General features: G+C 52.5%; 8 protein-coding genes across 8 annotated transcripts; 4 read left to right on the plus strand and 4 right to left on the minus strand.

Annotated features, from left to right (window-relative positions):
- Positions 1–823: 823 nt before the first annotated feature.
- PpBr36_03426 (uncharacterized protein) lies at positions 824–1,930 on the plus strand (the record flags this gene model as incomplete). The annotated part of the gene is made up of 3 exons (XM_029890598.1): positions 824–913; positions 987–1,109; positions 1,202–1,930. 3 exons carry the CDS (start codon positions 824–826, stop codon positions 1,928–1,930), a joined length of 942 nt encoding a protein of 313 aa, XP_029753345.1.
- A 758-nt stretch (positions 1,931–2,688) lies between these two features.
- PpBr36_03427 (uncharacterized protein) lies at positions 2,689–3,529 on the plus strand (the record flags this gene model as incomplete). The annotated part of the gene is made up of 4 exons (XM_029890599.1): positions 2,689–2,842; positions 2,918–3,031; positions 3,076–3,085; positions 3,205–3,529. The coding sequence occupies 4 exons, from the start codon at positions 2,689–2,691 to the stop codon at positions 3,527–3,529; spliced, it is 603 nt and encodes a 200-aa protein (XP_029753344.1).
- Positions 3,530–5,303: 1,774 nt separating this feature from the next.
- Positions 5,304–7,316, minus strand: PpBr36_03428 (uncharacterized protein; the record flags this gene model as incomplete). The annotated part of the gene is made up of 2 exons (XM_029890600.1): positions 5,304–6,690; positions 6,829–7,316. 2 exons carry the CDS (start codon positions 7,314–7,316, stop codon positions 5,304–5,306), a joined length of 1,875 nt encoding a protein of 624 aa, XP_029753341.1.
- A 1,064-nt stretch (positions 7,317–8,380) lies between these two features.
- Positions 8,381–10,666, minus strand: PpBr36_03429 (uncharacterized protein; the record flags this gene model as incomplete). The annotated part of the gene is made up of 5 exons (XM_029890601.1): positions 8,381–8,742; positions 8,833–9,383; positions 9,443–9,689; positions 9,766–9,954; positions 10,042–10,666. The coding sequence occupies 5 exons, from the start codon at positions 10,664–10,666 to the stop codon at positions 8,381–8,383; spliced, it is 1,974 nt and encodes a 657-aa protein (XP_029753340.1).
- Positions 10,667–11,505: 839 nt separating this feature from the next.
- Positions 11,506–12,618, minus strand: PpBr36_03430 (uncharacterized protein; the record flags this gene model as incomplete). Its single annotated transcript, XM_029890602.1, has 1 exon — positions 11,506–12,618. The coding sequence occupies one exon, from the start codon at positions 12,616–12,618 to the stop codon at positions 11,506–11,508; it is 1,113 nt and encodes a 370-aa protein (XP_029754222.1).
- Positions 12,619–14,536: 1,918 nt separating this feature from the next.
- Positions 14,537–15,963, minus strand: PpBr36_03431 (uncharacterized protein; the record flags this gene model as incomplete). The annotated part of the gene is made up of 2 exons (XM_029890603.1): positions 14,537–15,780; positions 15,867–15,963. The coding sequence occupies 2 exons, from the start codon at positions 15,961–15,963 to the stop codon at positions 14,537–14,539; spliced, it is 1,341 nt and encodes a 446-aa protein (XP_029754223.1).
- A 1,519-nt stretch (positions 15,964–17,482) lies between these two features.
- On the plus strand, positions 17,483–17,985 carry PpBr36_03432 (uncharacterized protein; the record flags this gene model as incomplete). The annotated part of the gene is made up of 3 exons (XM_029890604.1): positions 17,483–17,556; positions 17,664–17,695; positions 17,822–17,985. The coding sequence occupies 3 exons, from the start codon at positions 17,483–17,485 to the stop codon at positions 17,983–17,985; spliced, it is 270 nt and encodes an 89-aa protein (XP_029754220.1).
- Positions 17,986–18,905: 920 nt separating this feature from the next.
- Positions 18,906–19,579, plus strand: PpBr36_03433 (uncharacterized protein; the record flags this gene model as incomplete). The annotated part of the gene is made up of 3 exons (XM_029890605.1): positions 18,906–18,948; positions 19,034–19,131; positions 19,202–19,579. The coding sequence occupies 3 exons, from the start codon at positions 18,906–18,908 to the stop codon at positions 19,577–19,579; spliced, it is 519 nt and encodes a 172-aa protein (XP_029754221.1).
- Positions 19,580–19,910: the final 331 nt, after the last annotated feature.

Here is a 19,910-nt window from a genome sequence, read left to right on the forward strand (position 1 = left end):
ATGTCCCATCACCTGTTTGGCTGACATTGATGGAATTCTGAAGTATACAACCCGCACATCCCTCACCGTCCCTGCGTGGGCTTCATTCCCTAGATTCATTAGTTAGTTGCCTGCGGGGTACTGCCACTGCCGTGCCGACAGCGGTGTTCTTTTGCCGAAGTCGACATCAAGCTCGGTAAAAGAACATGATCCTGCGCGGCCATGTAATCCTTCCAGCAAGGGTGATCCTTTTTGAACGGCAAACTCTAGATCCCCCTCACAACAGTCTGAACTTTGACCGGACTTGGCCAAAATATCAACAATCTTACCGTGCTGATACCCGACAATGAGATTGAACCGAGGCTTTCGGGCTTTCAAACCGGTCTCATAAAGTAAACATCTTAGCTTGGCTTGGGGTGGTTGACGATATCGCTTTCTACTTTTTTTTTTAAAACCAGGTTTAGACTGAACTATAGCCACGTATGGGCATTTTAGGACGAGTTCCGAAGGTCTATCCGGAGTCTCGTGAAACCCAGGCCTTTTAGGGCACTCTTGCTTTCAGTTCGGAACCGGACCCGCTGGCTTGTAGCCGTCCCGAACCTCCCGACAGAGTTGTAAGCAGTATACTAAAACATGGCCTTGGGTGAGAGATTTAAGATCGATCTTTGTGAAATCCGCTTGAATGCGATAAAGACTATGTTCGCTTCAGACGAATACCGCCTATATATTCTGGTGATTGCCCCTCCCCAATCTTGTTGCCTCTGCCTCAGCCCTGTATACCACGAGCCAATCTTTGACCAATTTTTTTTTATCATTTCGAGATCTAGATAACATAAACTTGACAATGCCACCCGCCGTCGCCAACAAACCCGACTATCGGGCGACCGACAGCTATCTGGGCCGAGAAAACGTAGAGCTTGCGCACGTATTCGAGGTTCGTCAATGCAGCCACCATCGAGAGACAAGCCAGCCAGCTCAAGCTCGAGAAGTGCTGACATGTTTTATAGCAACGAACCTTGGATAATGCGGTACCATATCTTCGCGAAGTGTTGGAGTCGCTGCCTCCCAACTTTGCCATGCTCGACGTAGGTCTTGGACCAGGCAGTATCACCATCAGCATAGCCAAACTTGTGAGTATTGAAAAAAATCGAGATACTGCTTTGTGACTTGCCTTTTGGAGCCGTGAGACTGATTCATCAATGATGATGCCCTTGCCCTACAGTATCCTCAAGCAACCATTGTTGGGCTAGACATGCCCGACGCTCTGGAGATTGCTCGTGAGAACATCGAAAATGCCGGGGTGAAGAACATCCAGCTTGTCGTAGGAAGCGCTCTCGACATCAAGTCCGTGTCCAAATACCCCGTCGTCTCGGATGGGTCAAAGAGCTTTGACAGCCTCTCCCCCGAAGCATCTACCCTGTTCAAGCACGGCTTCGACCTCGTCCACACTCACCAGGTCCACGAGCACGTCCGGGATCCACCCAAGCTGATGAAGGAACTGCACGACATGGCCAGGCCCGACGGCGGCTTGGTGTGCTGCCGTGAGCTCGACGTGGGGCTCAGCGTGGTATACCCCGAGAACCCCTTGCTTGTCAAGCACGGCGAGATGTTTGCGAAGATGCTGCTCGCCAACGGAAACGATCCGCACGTAGGCCGCAAGTTGGTTTCGAATGCGCTCAAGGCCGGGTTCAAGCGGGAAAACATCAAGGCCAGCATCGGCGCCGTCGCCTACTCGACCCTCGAGGAGCGCAGGATATTTGCCAGGACGATGAGCACTGGGTTCGTGACCTTGGATGCCCTGCGATTGAAGCCCGAAGTGTGCAAGACTGCAGGTTTGACCGAAGAGTTTGCCCAGAAGGTCGGTGAAGCCTGGACAAGGTGGGCCGAGGAGGCCGAGGATGGTTTTGGAACCCTTGGAAGTGGACAGGTCGTCTGCAAGAGACACGATTGAGAGCAAGCCTAGGGGATTTTTTTTTTTTTTTTTTTTTTTTTTTTTTTTTTTTTTTTTTTAGGTTGCAGCAACAGGTTCTGTCTTGCTGTCTTGGGCGCGCCAACCATAGACATGTCGATAGCCGCCCGGAATAGTTAGAAATTTGAGCGTGTTCTATAGAGCTCATCTGTATTCTAACGCTCAAGTCTCAATTGGGCCAGAACCCATCCGGAATTCGCTTCCTGGTGTGCTTCTGTACTGGCCCTTGTGATATAACCTACCTACCTGCCAAGCCTACGCACGACTTTCAAATGGTGCAAGGAAATTATGACTGGTTGGTTAACAACTGCCGACATGCATATAAAGCCGAATTGCCCCCATCGGGAACATATCGACATCAGTTTCTGGTCCAAGTGGTTGGATCATACCGGGGGTTTGATTTACCCCAAAGATTGGAAATGGAAAGATCCAAAGAAGCGGCAGAAGGAGTGAGCACACTCCATACTAACCATTTCAGGCAGTTTGGGCAAAAAATGCTGCAATGCATGCGATTACGGGAAACATTGTCACATGGCGTAACGGAAACTCGGCTTTATACAGACCAAAGTCGTCGTAATCCTCATGAAACCAGCAGCTGCACGAATCGTTTCGTTTACCAGCTCCCTATAAGAAGCAGACGAAAACCGTTCGAATCCAGAGGCAGGCCGGTTTTCCCATTCCTTTTCCTTTTTCTCCTGTCAACCCTCCCTGCCAACTGCTAACCTCCTACAACGCCCACCATGTGGTCCCCGCGACTTCTTGCTTTGACGCTCTTGTGCAGCTCTGCTGCTGCACAGACCCCGGATGGGTTCAGCCCGGCCGCCAGTGCGCAGCTTCGTGTCGTCTATGGCTCCAAGGCTGTAGACCCACCGGGGACAGCTTTCACAAAGGCCGGTGAGGGATCTCCTGGGCGTTTGATGATTCTGCATTGCGACGGTGCAATGTGCTGACTGGGATGGTGACGTCCAGAGACTGCTTCCATGCCCGTGTTCGGTGTCAATGACAACCTGACTGGGACGTATCTGTTTGTTATGATTGGTGAGTCTGCTGAAGACGTTGGCTGGCCAGCGCGTTCTTGTCAAGGTCAATATTGGAGAGCTGGACTAACGCTGGTATAAACATTCAAGATCTCGATGTGTATGCCTCTTATTCCTATTACCTATTACAAACCCAAACTCGCTAGAGGATTTACCAAATAAAAAAAAAAACCCCCCAAGACAACTAACGTGCAGACCGTGAACGCGTCCAAAAAATAGACAACGCGCCGGCGGAAACAAGCAGAACCTGCTCCACGCCATGATCCGGGACGTCAAGCCCTCGGGCAGGACGGGCGGCGACGGCTTCCAGGTGCTCAGCTCGACGGCCACGGGGCCCACCACGTACTTGGGCCCGTCGCCGCCGGCCGGCCAGCCCGCCCACCGCTACACGTTCCTGCTGTACGAGCAGCCCGCCAACTTTGCCGTGCCCGCCGGCCAGCGCCAGGTGCTCAACTCGCGCGTCGGCTTCGACATGAACACCTTTGCCCAGCAGGCCGGGCTCGCCATGCCCCTGTACGGTAACTTTCTGAACGTGACGGGCTAAGGGGTGGAGGGCTTTTGAGAGGAGGGTGGGTTTCTGTTTTTTTGGTTCCTACCAATTTGTGTGGAATTGATGGCAGTGGCACCGGGTGGTTGCGCAGTTGGATCGAGACGATCGCTGCAGCGGAGCTAGCCTTAAAACCACTACAAGTGTAGCCCTTGGTCATTTCCGTAGCTGTTCAAAGGGGGGGAGTTTTCAGACTTTTCCATTGGTGAACCTAATCGGTCAATCCCCGAATTTCAACTGGACGAAAGCTTTTAGCGTCGATTGTGACAGTGTGGAAAAATGCGGTGCAAAGTGAAGTCGTTCAAAAAAAAAAAAAAAAAAAGAAGTTTTGCTATGAAATCATTGGCCGAACCACTCCCTCCCCGATGGCACCTTCCAAAACTGTACAGTAACCATTGGGCGGGGCTTTTGCATATCATGTTGTTTAGCAATCGTGGAGATATTCCATACCAATATGCCCACTATTCCAGACCGTTCAACGCCGCTAATGAAACTGCCCACCAGCTTGACCACACATGGAACATCTTCATTACTTGGTCGGATGGTTTAGTTGGTTTAGAACGTGAGCTTCACAGTACGGGAGACATTCTCGCACACCGTGCGCTCAAGGTCCCGGGTTCGATCCCCGGTCTGATCAAGCCTTTTTGCCATTTTTGACTATAGCGCCGGGCCGGCCGAGAGATCACGGCGCGTGTGATCAATGAAGGGGAAGTGAGCCGGCGCAAAAGCACTGCGGGCGTGCCGTTATCTTTTCAATTTCCCTTGCTCGTCTCAGGCGGGCGTTTGTCAGCCTTCCCCGGTATGGCACAGATGGAGAATGACTTCTTTTGGGAGGAGCGGCCTTGGTACTGTATAAGCCACAGTGCGAACCTTTGCCGTCAGTCCAGAAACGGTTCACCCTTGCGTCTGTTCCCTTGCTATCATCAACATCTTCTTATAATACTACTGTGTGTGTTCTTACCCAAACTTGCCTATCGAAAACACTGTTAGGATCGAGACGATTCTAGGAATACAACGACAAAACTTGACACCATCAATCTAGCCCCAGCACCATTGAGAACGATGGGCTGATAGGCTTGAAGTGATCGGGCTCTGGGCTACTTCAGTATGGTATGACAGGCTCCCGCTCTTTGCGTGTGGCATCGACGATACACGGACTGACGCACCTTCCACACTTTGAGATAGGAGTCGCAAAGGCCTTGGGTCGACATGTGCCTAAAAAATTAAAGACGATGTTATTAGCCAGGTTAATTTTATTCTTTTGACCTAAGAGCTTGACACATATCCGATAAGTCCACATTGGGAACCTAATCACTTCTTACCTGCTACTTGCATACATGACATTATGTAATGTGTATGTTCTCAATGTCAGCTCTGAATACATGTACTCCTCATTTTGATCAGCGAATCATGTTGTTTTTATAACGTGGCACTCGAACAAGATCAGAGAGAGTCAATCAGCCACGTAAAGACTTCATTTACGAACAAAGAGGAATTGCGGCAGCCGTCTATCACCAGCACCTTGGCTGTCTATAAACGCTACAAAAAACCTTTGCTTTTTTGCCCTCTGGGAAAGGCCCAATTAATTGCACCAAAAATTCCCCTCAGACACTATCGCCTGCCAGGATCAAATCAGGCCTCCAAGAAAAAGAAAATGTGATGTTCAGTGTATGTAGCTTTTGCAAACATGGTAAAGTAAGTCAAGACAGAAATGAAAAAAAAGAAAAGAAACAAACTTGTAATTACACAAAACCCCCCCGAGGGCTCCTATCTACTTCTTGCCCGCCAAAATCTCAGCCGCAATCTTCTCGGCCAACACATAGACGGTACTCTGCGGGTGGCCAGGAGGCAGCAGGGCAAAGCTGCTCGCGTCGACGACCCTCAGGCCCGTGACGCCAATCACGCTGGCGCTGCCGTCGACGACGGCGTTGGGGTCGTCCCGCCTGCCCATCCGGCAGGTGCAGGCGGCGTGCCAGACGGTCATGACCGTGTCCCTTATGGTCTGGAGCAGCTGCTCGTCGGTCTGGACGGCCGGGCCGGGAAAGTACTCGACGGGGTCGGCCAGGACGCCGCGCATGGCGTCGCTCGCAAACGCGGCGCGCAGCCGCTTGTACACGGCCACCGCCACGCTCTGGTCCGTCGGGTCCGTCAGCCAGCCCGGGTCGATCAGCGGCAGGTCGTTGGGGCTGGCCGACTTGAGCGTCACGGTGCCCCTCGACAGCGGGGCGACGAGCGCGCCCAGGATGGTTGCGTACTGATAGCCGTCTTTGGGCTGGGCCGTGAACAGGTTGTTGAAGTTGCCGATGTAGCCCGGGGCAGAGAGGTACTCGATCTCGGGCCAGTCGGCTGGGAACTCGGAGTCCAGAACCGAGGTGGCGTTGGCGGTGAGCAGGTTCCTGGGCGTCTTTTCCCAGCCGAGAAAGTCGGCCACCGGGTTTGTCAGCGGTCCTTGCTTGTGCATCGTGTAGGGCCCGGCGAACTGAGCACCCGTGTATAGGACGTCGTTGGACAGGCGGGTCAGAGTCTGGACGTTGACCCGGTACGATGGGCCAAAGAAGACGTGGTCCTCCATCCCCTGTCCGACACCAGGCCTCTCCGCAACGATTGGGATGTTGAACTTCTCCAGCTGATCTCGCGGACCAACACCGGAGAGCATGAGCAGCTGGGGACTCTGAAAGGCCCCCGCCGAGAGAATGACCTCTTTGCGCGCTGACAGGGTGTATTTGGTCAGGCTGCCCATTCCAAGGGCATTGGCGACCTGAGATTGCACCTCGACGCCCGTGGCCTTCTTGGAGGAGTCGAAAATGACCTTGCGGGCTTTGGTCATCGAATAGACCTTGAGGTTGGATCTGCTAGCAGCCTCGTCCAGGTACGAGGTCTGGCTGGATTCGCGAGTCTGCTTGGCAGCGTTGATGGTGCTGGAGCAGTACTGGGCTCCCATCAGCTCGCCGCTGTTGAAGTCCTGGGTGGACTTGATGCCAATCTCGTTCAGGGCCGGCTCCATCCAAGTGCTAAAGGGCTGGGCATAGTTTGCACTGGTCACGCGTAGAGGGCCACCAGATGATGAAAAAGCTTGAGCATTGTATTCGGCACTGGCGTTGGGGAATCTGCTTGCGCCGGGAGGGGTGAATGCCACCGATCTCTTGAAGTGTGGAAGTCTAGGTTTGTTCACAGTCAGCTCACAGACCAGCTCTCAGACTGCCTTCTGAAGTCTACCCACATAAACGACAGAACGCTGATACAAGACCCAGGTGTAGATTACTGCTCCTGCTAACCGATGAGCAAAGTGCACTTACAACGCATCCCAGGTATAGCTATCATCACCGACAGCGCTCGCCCACTTCTGGTACGACTGCTTAGATCCGCGCTGGTAGATCATAAAGTTCCTCGCCGAGCTGCCACCAAAGCACTTGCCCCTCGCATAGTGGACCCGCCTCCCATTCGCGCCGGCCTGGGGCTCCGTCACAAAGTCCCAGTCGACGAGCGGGTTCGAGTCCTTGGGGTCCGAGCCGACGAACAAGGTGTCGCCCGCAGGCGTCGAGGCAATCAGCGGCTGCGTCACCTGGTAGTAGGCGCCGGCCTCCACGACGGCCACGCTGATGCTCTTGTCGGCGCTGAGACGGTTCGCGAGGACCAAGCCCGCGGTGCCGCCGCCGACGATCACATAGTCGAACTCGGCGTTGCCGCCTAGCTGCCGGCGGTGCTCCTCGTGCAGGGCCGGCGAGGCCGTGACCGCGGCTGCAAGCGCCGTCAGGGTAACTGCTACGAGTCTGTATGACGGCATGATTGGAGAAATTGAGAGGGTTAGGAAAAAAAAAAAAAAAAACATACGCAGAAAGAAGCAATAGAAACTGGGATTTTGGAACCTGGAGAGACTGCCGCCGGGCTTGCTCTAAAAAGAAAACCCCTGGTCGTAGAAGAAAGGGAGGCTAGAACCGGAGCTTTTCTACAGTGTCTCTTAGTTCGCGCCTCCTTCAGGGCGACCTACAGATAAATCAAATTCAACTAGAATCACACTAGTGGTGCAAGGGGCTGGCTGTCGGCAGCTGCCCGTCATTAAATGACCAAATTTGTGTCGTCGAAAGCAGAGCCAGGTCAACAGATCAGGGGGGAAGCGACTAGGAAAGCCAAAAAAAGAAAAAGAAAAATGATATTCACAAAGAATTGACAGAAAGGAAACAAGGAGCAATAGACAAGGAGTACCTGAAACAACCACTCACCTTGGTCCTTTGGCAGATTCGCTCATCGAAATGACACCGAATCATCCTCCGTAAACAGAACCGGTCATGGCGATCGGACTTCGTAATCTCTTTAGCGGCTAAAAAGTCGGAAAACGCACTTGAAAGTCGGACCGCATAACCTGACTGTTGTGAGGATTGCAATCGCAATTCAAAGGATATGTAAGTCCCACCTGAAGACAATTGCCCAGCGATACATACCTACAGGCAGACAACCCGAAGCAAGACTTGTCATGACGATGTTGGACACTAAATGGCACTTGGCAGTAAACAAATTAAAAATGCGACTATAAACTAGCCAAGACCATGGCTATACATGCGTTCGACATAAGGTAAAGAGAAAAGAAGAAAAAGAAAAAGCATAAAGATGCAGCACATAACTCCACCCAACAAAATCTAGACGGACATGAACCGTACCCGCGATCGTAAATATAGTGCAGCAAGAAGATATACTTGAAAGATGAAAAGAGACAACCCAGCCTGACTGGCCTGTTACAAACCCAGATGTGACCAAAGGAGGCCCAAGGAAAGATTCGAATTTTCAGGCAAATGAGGTGGCAGTGATATGGCTGGCCTATACGTCACCATTGTTCGATGTCACAACGTCGGTTTAGGCGGTGGTGCTCTGCTCACGGGAGCCCTCTTCCGCCGTTGAAGTGACAGCACCACCCTCATGCCCGGGGGCCGCCACGTCCTCGTCTGCAGGGCGACCCCCTAATGGGTGCTTGGGATCATACCCGACGCTTTTGACAATACCCAGACCTTTGGTCCTGCCCTCACGGAACAACAGCCTGTCCCCGGGGGCGAGGTACTCGGGTCGCTGCACGAACCGGAATGCCACCTGGGCGCGGTCACCAGTTCGTATGAACGGCCGGTCGACGTCTATTATGGCGCACGTTTGCGAGACAGGACCCACATGTAGCATGGCCTGATATTTCGTCTTGATGGTTGTCGCGTGAGACAGGATCAAGACTGAGTCGATAGACAAAGCTAGTGTTAGTTCAAGTCGCAACATGAAAAAAAAAAGCATCACAGAGCTCATTCAACATTCAGCAAACGCACCTTCGGCGACAAACTCGCGATACACCTTGGGCGGCGCTTCACCCTCAATTTTCGGGAGAACGACCATGCCTTTACGGACGTCTTTGCGCTTTACTTTTTTGAGCGCAAATGACGCCGACTGCCCAGCAGAGGCCGCCGGCACGCCGATTCGTTTCCTCTCGATGGACCTGATGCTGGTAGGTGTGAAATTGCCAAGGGAATCCGGCCCGACGAGAACCGAATCACCCGCGTGCACAATTCCGGATTTCACTATGCCGCTGACCACTGTTCCGACAAACGGTACCGAAAACGTGTCGTTGACGTGGAACTCGAACCGTGCCCCTTGGTCGTATCGTCCGTAGTGAGGCAGGATGTTGAGGAACATCCGGACCAGGTCCAGGTTCTCTCCCGTGACATTGGATACTTGGAATATTGGGCATATCCTTTTGCTCACCAGCTGTGTCGCTGTGCTGACGCACTCTTCACGGTTCTTGATGAAAACGGGCACTTTCTGTGCTCCTGGGCTTTTGAGAATCCGGGTGATCTGCGTGATGGTTTGCTCCAGAATATTCCTAAATCAAGGTTAGTAAAATTATGTACCAGCAAAGAGCGAGCCCAGTAACAAACTTACGGTGGGCAAATGTCGATTTTGGTAACAACCACGAGCACCGGGACATTCAGCGCAAGCGCAATTCCCAGGTGCTCTTTACTCATGCCGATCAAGCCATTATTTGCTGCAACCATCAAGAGGCAGTAATTTGGCGAGCTGGACAGCATTCCAAACACTGTCGTCCTCAGATAACGCTCATGACCAGCAAGGTCTGTAAAAGTGATTACTTTGGCACTTCGTCGGCCGATTTCTTCCCACGATAGCTTGCCTGTCGTCGGCGCCAGTCGTGAGTCAGTATGCATTGTGTTGAGATGGCATGATCAGCAAACACCAGAACCACTTACGACCAGGCGTGTCACTAGTAATGACATTTCCTGTAGTGTCAAAGCCCATAATATCCATGCCGACAGACGAAGTCCGTCCCGTCTCGATCTCGTGCTTGTGGCGGAAGAGATTGACCCTTGCCCTTCCCCTGCCATCGTCCAGGTCGCCTTTTACCAGCACGCCCAGCATGGAACTTTTACCAGCGTCGACTGACGGCACATTCGCAAGTGTCAGCAAGACCTGTGTCCCCCTCCCTAATCGGTGTCCCTCCACCCCTTGAAGCCGTCAAAACTCACCATTGCCAACAACTGCTATCCTCGTCTCAATGACCTGCTCCACCGTCGCCGGCGCCTGCCGGATCAAGACTTTACCGGTGCACTCCTTCTCCTTGCCGGTGCTGGACTCGGCCTCCAACGGCCCGCCGACGCCCTTGGTCAGCAGGAGCTGGCACTCGGCGCTCACCAACCTAGCCGTGGCCTGCAACCTGTCCAACGCCGTGTCCCACTCTGCCCTGGTCAGACGCAAGCTGCCGCCGCCACCGTCCTCGAAACCGAGCTCAAAGACGAACTCGCCGTGCTCCGTCACGATGCGAGCCCTCAGCACCTCGGCCAGCCGTGACAGCGAGGCCTTGTCGTCGGGCGCGCACAGCAGCAGGTCGCGCAGCCGGAGACGTGGCGCCGTCGTCTCGGAGAGGTTGAGGGCGTCGAGAAAGTCGTCGAGCTCGGCGTGGTACTCCGTGTCGTCCGTCTCGGCGATGCTGGGCTCGGTCGTCGAGCCTGTCGTCGTCGTCACCGTCGACGCCGTCACAGACGACGGGTAGCGGAGGGACTGCTGCTGCTCCACGTACTCGGCAAACTCGCTGAGGGCGGCCTCGCCGCGCCGCCGCTCGTGCGGAGGCTGTTTTATTGTTTTGCCAGACATTTTCACCGAGGTGTCCAGGTCACATCAGAATGTGTGGTTGGGTAATAACAGACTTGGGAACGCGCCGATCGATCTGAGTAGTGCTGAGCTGGATTTTAATGTATCAAGTTCTGCCGTCGTATTCGTAGAATCATCTCGTTCCTGATAGTGTACCAATGCGCAACAGCGAGAGATGTTAATTTGAAAACCATAAAAACATCAATCAAAGGTTGTACAAGCTTGTCCGACGTGATGATATATGAGCTTTGAAGCTCCCGAAGCTGAGTCGACAAATACACGGCAAGTCGAGTCAGAATAGAGCCTCCTTGGCTCATCGGTGTGACTAGTATGAGCTCCTTTAACCTGGGGGACAGGGGAGGGGCCGGGGCATTAGCGGAGGACTTGGGTCTTGGCGGCGCCACTCACCATATGACAGGTTCCTCACTAACTCCACAGCTGTATCGATAAGGAACAAGAGCTGCAGCAGTGACGTACGGACAAACATGGACAGTCACCGAAGCTTATAGAAACACTCGAGTCACCAACAAGCCCAACGCCAGAGGTGTGCACCATGAGCAGTAGTCTCATGAAACCAGCTATACCTGATTAAGAATATCTAATTATGTGTCTAAGAATACTAAAAGTCAACAATAATTGTTCCCTTGCCTCAATTGGCCAAGCCGCTGTGCCTCATCTTCTGGCTGTTTTTCCAAAAGCAAACCGGCTCAGCGCCTCGAACGTCATGATGTGACAAAGGTGGGTGGTCACAGCTTAATCGATATCAAATAGACCAGATAAAGGATTGGGTCTAAAGGCCGCCCAGACACAAAATGCCATGCACAGTACGCACCTCGCCACATTTAAGCCCACTTGGCCAGCAGAGCCATCAGCCCTGCGCCGGCCGCAATACAACCAAACGCAAAGAGCTTGTAACGGAGCGAGGCCCGATCCATCTCAGGGTTGAAGATGAACTCGTGGGCCAGCAGCTCCACAAGACCCGTATAGATCAGGATTCCGCCGCTGATGGCGTTGCTGATACCCTCCACCATGTACCTGGTTGTCGGCGCCGCCTGGAGCGCATCCTTCACGCCCAGTCCGGCGGCGATGGCGATCGGCGTGGTCAAGCCGTACAGCACAGCGAACATCCAAGGAGTCCAGCGGCGCTTGTCAGCGGGCCACTCGAACGTGGCAAGCCGCGAGCCCAGGCCGAGCCCCTCAAAAGTCTGGTGGAAGACGAGGACGACAAAGAGAATGATGAACTCGGATGAAACAGCAAGCGTCAGACCGATGAAGATGGAGTGCAGGATGACGCCGGCCTCGAGAATAACGATCGATGTCATCTTGCCGGCAAAAGCCAGGTGAGAATCGCCCTCGCCATGAGCACGGCCGTGTCCCAAATGATCCTCGCCGCGGAGGTTAGACGGCATGCCACCGGCACTGGGGGCACCCGCCTCCTGGACGCCAGCGTCCGTCGTCTCCTTGTTCAAGCTGCCATGTTCCTCATCGCTCTTCTTTGATGCAGCGAGCGCCTCGCCGTGTCCGACCTCGTGGTTGCTCCTGTTCTCGTACCACGCACCAATCATCTCAATGAAGAACATGGCCATGACGGTCATGAGCACAATGCCCATGGACCAGTCGTAGTCGCCAAGAATTGGCTTTAGGCAGGCCATGCCAAGGATCTCATTTGCGGGTGAGATGAGGTGCATGAAGGCCGTACTGACGATGACTCCAGTGCCAAAGTACTTTGAGATGAAGAAGGCGAGCTTGGAGAAGCCCATGCGCTCGTTGTTGCGATAGCGCACAAGGTAGATCGGTATGACGGCACCGAGGAGCGAACCGATGAGGATTACAAAGATAGAGGCGATGCGCACCCCGTACCAGTCGTTGGCTGTCTCGTCCATAGTGCAGACAGCGGGGTCCGCAGGAGCAGGGACATCAGTGCCAGGATCCTGGCGACGTTGGAGGAAAGACATGGCAGGCGGCGGGTTGAAGATACCAGTGTTGAGGCGAGGTATTGAGAATGTGTCGAGGCAAAGAGGGGAGTGAAAAGATGCTCACACAGCCGAAATGGGAATGTGTGTGCAGGAGGGAGAACAAGCCAAGCCTGCCAAGAGATGCAGCCGTCTCCTTATATGCACGATAAAGTAGTTTTTTTGAAAGCTTAGCCAAAAGCCCAGGTCGCGCCTGCAGGGGCTTACGATGCAACAGAAGCGACAGTCACAAAGTTGATAGATAGTACCGGGGTGGTTCTTGCTAGGATAGATTGGACATGAACAAAGAGCCCACTATTCCTTTGGCATGCCCCAAGGTGAAGACAACCTTGTATATTATGTCCAAGGTGAATTTCAAAAAAAAAAAAAAAAAAAAAAAAAAAATATATATATATATATTTCTGTGTCATGCATCCACAGAAATGATGCCTGGGTGGGTCTGCCTAGAGCAATGGTCTTTTTATGGAATAGGCCAAACAAAATGGAAGTATTTCAGTTCGGGTCAGCCCGAGTCTTGTTTAGGTGTAAAGCTGGTTTTGAGGAATAACACCTAGTTGAGGGGTAATATTGGTGGTGACTATAGCTCTAGCCAGGAATGCAGGCTGCCTTGTCAAGAATACCGAGTCCTGTTCAAGTTACCAACGGCCTGTCTGGGCTTTCTGTTCGTAGAAAATAAGCACAAGAAAGAAACGGCCGCAGGAGCTGTGGCGAAGAGACAGTTCCAGATCAGTCAAAGGTGCTTGACTACTGCGCAGATGCAGCGGGGCTGGTGTGACCAAGTCACTCGTGTAAATGCCCACTTTAGATAGGAGTAGTAGTAGAAGCAACGCGGGAGGGGAGTTTTTGTCGGAACATCTCTTGCCCTCCTCCTACAGACGAGACGACAAGTACTTCCGCGGTTTGCGAAGATGGCAACCTGGATGAGTTTTGAGGACCTTGATGGCCACGCTAGTGTCAAGGAGTGGGGACTGATGACCTGGTTGTTGCTGGTAAGCTGGGACCAGGGCCAACGCTATTATAGAGCAACTGCAGCTGAACCAGATCTGGTCTTCTGGATGCTTAACCAAGAGGGTCCAGACCCAAGTCCGAGCAATGAACGCCTAAACTAGAAATTGGTCCCAAGGCAAGCGGAAACTGTTAATTCTTTCGCATAATTTCGCGCCAGGCGGGCAGGCAAAGCAGGGTCTGATCACCAACCCCCACGCTTGCGGCGACGACGACGACTTGCGACCAGAAAAGCCCTCATAGAACTGAGCACACCGTTAGCTAGCGGCGAGATGCTAGATCGACCACGTACGTATGTGGGTGCGAAGCTTTATCGCATCCTTGCATCGAGGTGCATCAATACCTGAGCCGCTTTTTTGTTCGCCGTTCTGCTGGATTTTTCCTTTGATGCAAGCTTGACCCACAAGGCCATCAAGGTGTCGGCCGCCATCCCCTCGAGTCATCACACCATCATCCAAAACTCTTTAATTTTTTTTCCCCCTTTTGCTGCGGGGCTTGACCACACATGATTTTGCCATTATTGAGCACATCTGCTGTGATATCAAGCTGTAGCGGTCTGTAGCTCCACAGATCGCCGTGGTTAAATATCCCTTTTTTGTCGGGACTCGGCTCCGACGTTCTCCATCTGCGAGGAAATGTTTACGGAAGTCTTTTTTTCTGCCCGGTCAAAATAGATATCAGCCCTGCCGAGGCACACACGATCATTGCTGTTTTTGTCTTTCCGGCCTTAAAATGGATTCGTCCATCTGTCAACACGGCAGCGATCATGGCCGTGTTGAACCATTTGACACGGCCCACCTCGCACTTGACCCCCGCCGCTTGCCGGGTACCGATAGTAGGTCGACGAGGCCTTTGTCCACGTATTTTCGCCCAGCAAGGATCCGAAGGGGTTGCTTCATGATGAATACTGTATTGCCAGACCTAAACTGCGAAATGACTGCTCGGGCTTGCTCAGGTTTACGCTGGTGCCCAAGCTAAAGATGAGGGACTTGAGACGGCCCTCCCATAGCAAACCGACTTTGAAGTATTGATCCATACGCGCCTTGAGCACACCAGAAAACTCCTCTTCACGTTTGTTTGGAGGAGGCGGCTCGACCTCGTCTTCTTCGTCCAGTCTCCATTCCATCTTGGCCTGGAAACTCCTCTCTCTCTTTTTCTCAACTGGCCTCGTATCAACGGCTACGGTCAGAGTTTCTTCTTCTTCTTCTTGTTCCAAGCGTCGGTCAATCAGTCCGGCCATCCGACCCTTGCCCCAAAGCTCCATGCCAACAGTCCAGTCGCTCTCGTAGCTGTAGACGTTAAAGTCAAACCTAGTGGCTAGGGAGCAGCTCTGGCGGGCCATGACTGCAAAGCTGGAGCTGATGTTGCCCATCAACGGCGCAAGAGTAAATGTCGCCGTTAGAGGCGTGCCACTGTGTGCTGGTAGCGTTGCGAACCGGACACCGACGGATGCGCCGGCCGATTTGTTAAGCACACCGTAGTAGAGCTCTCCGCCTGCGCTGAAACGTCCGTATATGCGCTCACGTTCGTCGTAACCATTTGACCCGCTGTTGTCTTCGCTACCAACCGCCCTGGGCGATGATGGTGTAGGGATCGTGTCGCCGCCAAAATTATACAAACCCCTGAAGCCAAGAAGGCCTCCGTCTGTAGACAGCAGCCCCGCGACGCCATACCGCGGTTTCGTGTACTGCACACTTCCGAGTATGGTTCCGCCATTGGGTAAGTCGGCTTGGCTCACGCCCTTAACTTGGAATCTCAGATTAGGCGAGGCGCGCTTCACCACCTGCGCCTCCAGCATCGACTCTGGCAAGAACATGCGTCCAAACACGAGCCATGGCTGCTTTATGAATTCTTGAAAACGTTCCCCGGGAGTCGGTGCTGGAGCCGGTGGCGCCGCATCATGGCTGGGCTGGAACGGCGGCAGGTCCTGGACCTGTCTGTACGAACGCAGCAAGACCGGAAGCGGTATCGAGTCGGATCTCGATATGACATTTTTCAACGGCACTGAAGAGAACAGGTAGCAAATAGAGCCGTCGAACCGACCACCGGCGCCGAGATGATACGAAGTCGAAAAGTTGGGGGTCGCGAGTGATGAGAAGGAGAGTTTCAGGCCCGTGGGGAGTCGGAATTGCATAAGCTCTGCGGTCACAGACGCACACGAAAGGTCAGTCAGGTGTCGGCAGTGGTCAATGTGGGAGGGGGACACGCGCATTCGGGGGTCGTACGGTCAGCGGTCCGGTTGAGGCCCTCATAGCTGTTATCCTGGTACCAGCCAGTGGTGTGGTCAAAGGACTCGAGCACGTAGTCCTCGAACTGACGCATTGTCGGGCCAGCAACTACTCGAATGTCGATTGCCGAGGGTTATCTAGTCTAGCTATGAGGCAGCAATCGTGCGAGCAAGGTGCATCGTTGTAATGTAGCTGTGCTCGCAATGAAAGAGCTTGGATTTGATAGAGGCCGAGCTTGAATCAGTGTCAACAGCCGTGAGTTAGCTCGGATGGCGCAAAACGCGGTGCGGAGCTTATGTGGGGCGGGAACACTCAAAATTCAATTGACACGCGAGAAACTGAGATAGCTGACAACCAAAAAGTACAATAGACATTCTCGTAAACACTGATTATGCGAGCAGGATTTGTCCAGCAGAAGCAGGCTTTTGGCTCACGCCAGCCAATTGCTCGGGACAAATCCATGCGCTTAACTCCTATTTTTTTTTTTTCAAAATCCAAAATCCATCTGCCTATAGGGTCGAGTCAGGTGAGGTCTGTCCATTTACTGCTAGAGGCTCTCGTCCATAGCACGCAGACAGTCAAGCCAGGTCAGTTCTCAGCTGTGCCCTTGCTCAATTGCGGGCAATCTTTTGGCGTCGTATTCAAGGTACTCAGGGCAACGGCGATGCATCTTGAGCATGAACTGCATCCTTGCTCCCCGCGTCTCGCTAAGAAGTTTACATTCATTTAGTGCGGCGTGCTTCGCACGTGCTATGAGTTCGCGGCTTGGCAAGATATATTATCTCGTCTTGGTTCATCAGGGCGGCGTTCGAGCCCACGCCTTAGAGCTGGGTTCTTCTTCCCAGCGCTGATGGGAATGTTCTGCGATAAAACACGTCGTCTTGATGTGTATCCGTCAGTCTGTTACTATTCTAGAACTACTCCTAGACCTCGACTGGACTAGAATAACTCTCGGCATGGTATATCACCGGGTTGGGCCGGTTACCAAATTACCAAATGCTGGTTGGGAGTCACCATGAAAGGCAGTGCATAATAAATGCGGCATCTCTCGAACCAGCCCAGAAAAACAAAAAGCCTGATAACATGCACAATGCCAAGCTTCCATGGTCTTCCCAATCGACAGACGCGTTGGGCAATCAATTGATCACGAGGTAGTAAGCGCGCTGTTGGTATTCACCGTGGGGTCGTCTGTCAAGAGGAAGTGGTTCGACTAAGCGCCCAAATTGGATTGGCGCTGCCTTCCGATGGCCTCATATGATGTGACCCTGGCTGGAACAACACCCCACTACCAGGCCACCACCGGGAAAAACCTCCCAGGTCAGGCTTTGGGGGCCGGGGCGATTGGAGAAGTTCTTGATGTTGATGATGAACAGAAGCAGGCTACTAGAGAGATAAATAGAGCAATGTTGTTCCAGTTGAGGTTCTTTTCGTTCTGGTTTTCATATCCATCATCAAAATCAGAAGAACAATCAGATCTTTTCCTCTTTAAACCAATTGAAAACCAAGTAATTTCCTGATTAGGACGCACATACAAGACTTACACGAGCAACCAAATCCAAATATTTGGACAACCACCAACATCACCAGAGAAACAACAAACCATGATTCCAACAATGCCCACCCGTCGTCCGGCCGTTGCAGCTACCTCGCACATCAAACCCGCCATGCGTGTGCCCGTTGCCGCTAGGTATCTAGCAGCCTCTTTCCCGCTGTCAGCAATGACTCCCATTGAGTGCTAAACTCCATGGTTCCTAGCGCTCTGATCGTTCTTGAGCTAACATGGATATTCCCCAGGGTCGTCCCTCCACTCATCGTGGCTGGGTGTGGTATGTCCCCTGAAGCCTTTCTTTTTCAAAGTCTGCCAAAACAAGCAAAGAAAAAAAAAGGCGTTGTTTTACTTGGCATGGATTATGGTACCTGTACTAACCAACGGTTCTCCAACCCCCAAACAGTCGCCACAGTCGTCACCTACGTCTCTCGACAACTGAGCCAGGAGCGCGGTGCCATGGACAAGATCTTTGCGCAAAAAAACGATGAAAAATACGAGGCTGCTCGCTCAAAGGTCTTTACCGACTTTGAGCCAAGAAGGAGTCTTTACAACATCTTGGGATGGTAGAGGGAAACTCACCAGGGCTCCTTTGAGCCTCTTTTATTTCTTTGTCAAGCTCATTTTGTATATAATCCACCGGCTTGAACTTTATAGAGGGGCGCAAGATGGCAGCATGGGATGGCCGGTTATTATTCATTGGCTTATTGAACAGAACAGTTCGTACTTGTTTTTTTTATTTGTTTATTTATTTCTTGGCAGCCTAGATTATCAATTTTTCAGCTCTGCAGGGACTCCAGTGCATGGGGATATGCATCCCTTCATTTTCAGCTCTCAACAGCCAGTGTTCGTCTGATGCTCGGCTGGCCAGTTACGACCAAGACAAGACCAAGCAGTCCGAGTGTGTTGCACCAATCATCCGAACCTAAAAAGTAGTTAAAAATCAATCAACACTTTCCAAAAGATACCAAAGACACCCCAGACACCAAAGGGGTTACGATCTCTTTCGGAGCTAGATACTAACATGCGTGCAGATCAGGTCAAAGAATTTTCGCTCTTGCATGGATTTAGCTCTGTGTCTTACAGGGCAGTGCGCACCGTTTGAAGAAGAATTCGTCGAAAAGAAAAGAAAAGAAAAACAAAGATCAAGGCGCCCAGCGCCTTTGTCAGATTTTCTTCAACGGTTTTTGCTTTCCCTCTCCGCATATCCCCACAAAACGGTCCGGGAGTCCGTTGTGGTTCGGCCGTCCGAGCTAACAATATTGCTTTCTCGGGACAGTTCAAAAAGCAATTTCCGGATTGTTGAGAATAGGGACCTGAAGAAAAATGATTTTAAGGGTCCTACTTCCCACGTCCCGTTCCTGCATTTGTTCCGGTCTCTCCATCAAGATACGACATCGTCTATCAACCGCAGTGCTGTGATACCCCATACCCAAGAGCTTACGTCAGTCACTATAGTAGTCGATTCACTCCAGATTATAGCCACCAACATGGGTTCACAAATTCAGAAAAGCGATGAGATCACCTTCTCAGGTGAGAAAAATTCATTCCACCCAAGACGAGACAAATAGCGGTGAAGATGCCAATGACAGTATCACTGACATTACCCCCTCCTCAGACTACCTGGGCCTCATGACTGCCGTGTACGAGTGGGCAGACAGCTACGACTCCAAGGACTGGAACAGGCTGCGGAAGGTCATCGCACCGACTCTGCGGGTATGTAATACTTCCCTGCTTTCCAACAACACACGCAACAGACTGCTAAAAACACACACATACACCACAGATCGACTACCGCTCCTTCCTCGACAAGCTGTGGGAGGCGATGCCGGCCGAGGAGTTCGTCGCCATGGTCTCGTCCGAGGCGGTGCTGGGCAACCCTCTGCTGCGCACGCAGCACTTCATCGGCGGCACCCGCTGGGAGAAGGTCTCGGACGACGAGGTCATCGGCTACCACCAGCTGCGCGTCCCCCACCAAAAGTACAAGGATGCCAGCCTCAAGGAGGTCACCATGAAGGGCCACGCCCACTCGGCAAACACCCACTGGTACAAGAAGATCGACGGCGTCTGGAAGTTTGCCGGCCTCAGGCCCGATATCCGCTGGGGCGAGTACGACTTTGACAGGATCTTTGAGGACGGAAGGGATGTCTTTGGCGAGAACTAAACCAAACCGTGTTTGTATTTGCGTGTGTGTATGTGTGTGTGCTGGCAGGGCCGTCCTCGGGGGGGATGAATGTGCACAACAGAAGGGGTTCAAGATGATCCATGGGGCCGGGGGGCAGTCGAAGCATGCATGTGAATTTCCGTATTCTTCTAGATGCATCCGCTTTTTGGACCATTTTAACATCCTCTTCACCATGTCCATTGCCTCTCTCCATCTGATTTGTAAACGTGAAAAAAAAAAAAAAAAAAAAAAAAAATGCATGGCTCCTGATCAAGCCACCAAGCCCAGTAGAACTAGTAGAACAAGCCAAGAAGCCCACAGGACAGGCTCT

The sequence above is a fragment of the Pyricularia pennisetigena genome, chromosome 3 (genome assembly GCF_004337985.1).
Source record: "Pyricularia pennisetigena strain Br36 chromosome 3, whole genome shotgun sequence".
Classification (NCBI taxonomy): Eukaryota; Fungi; Ascomycota; class Sordariomycetes; order Magnaporthales; family Pyriculariaceae; genus Pyricularia; species Pyricularia pennisetigena.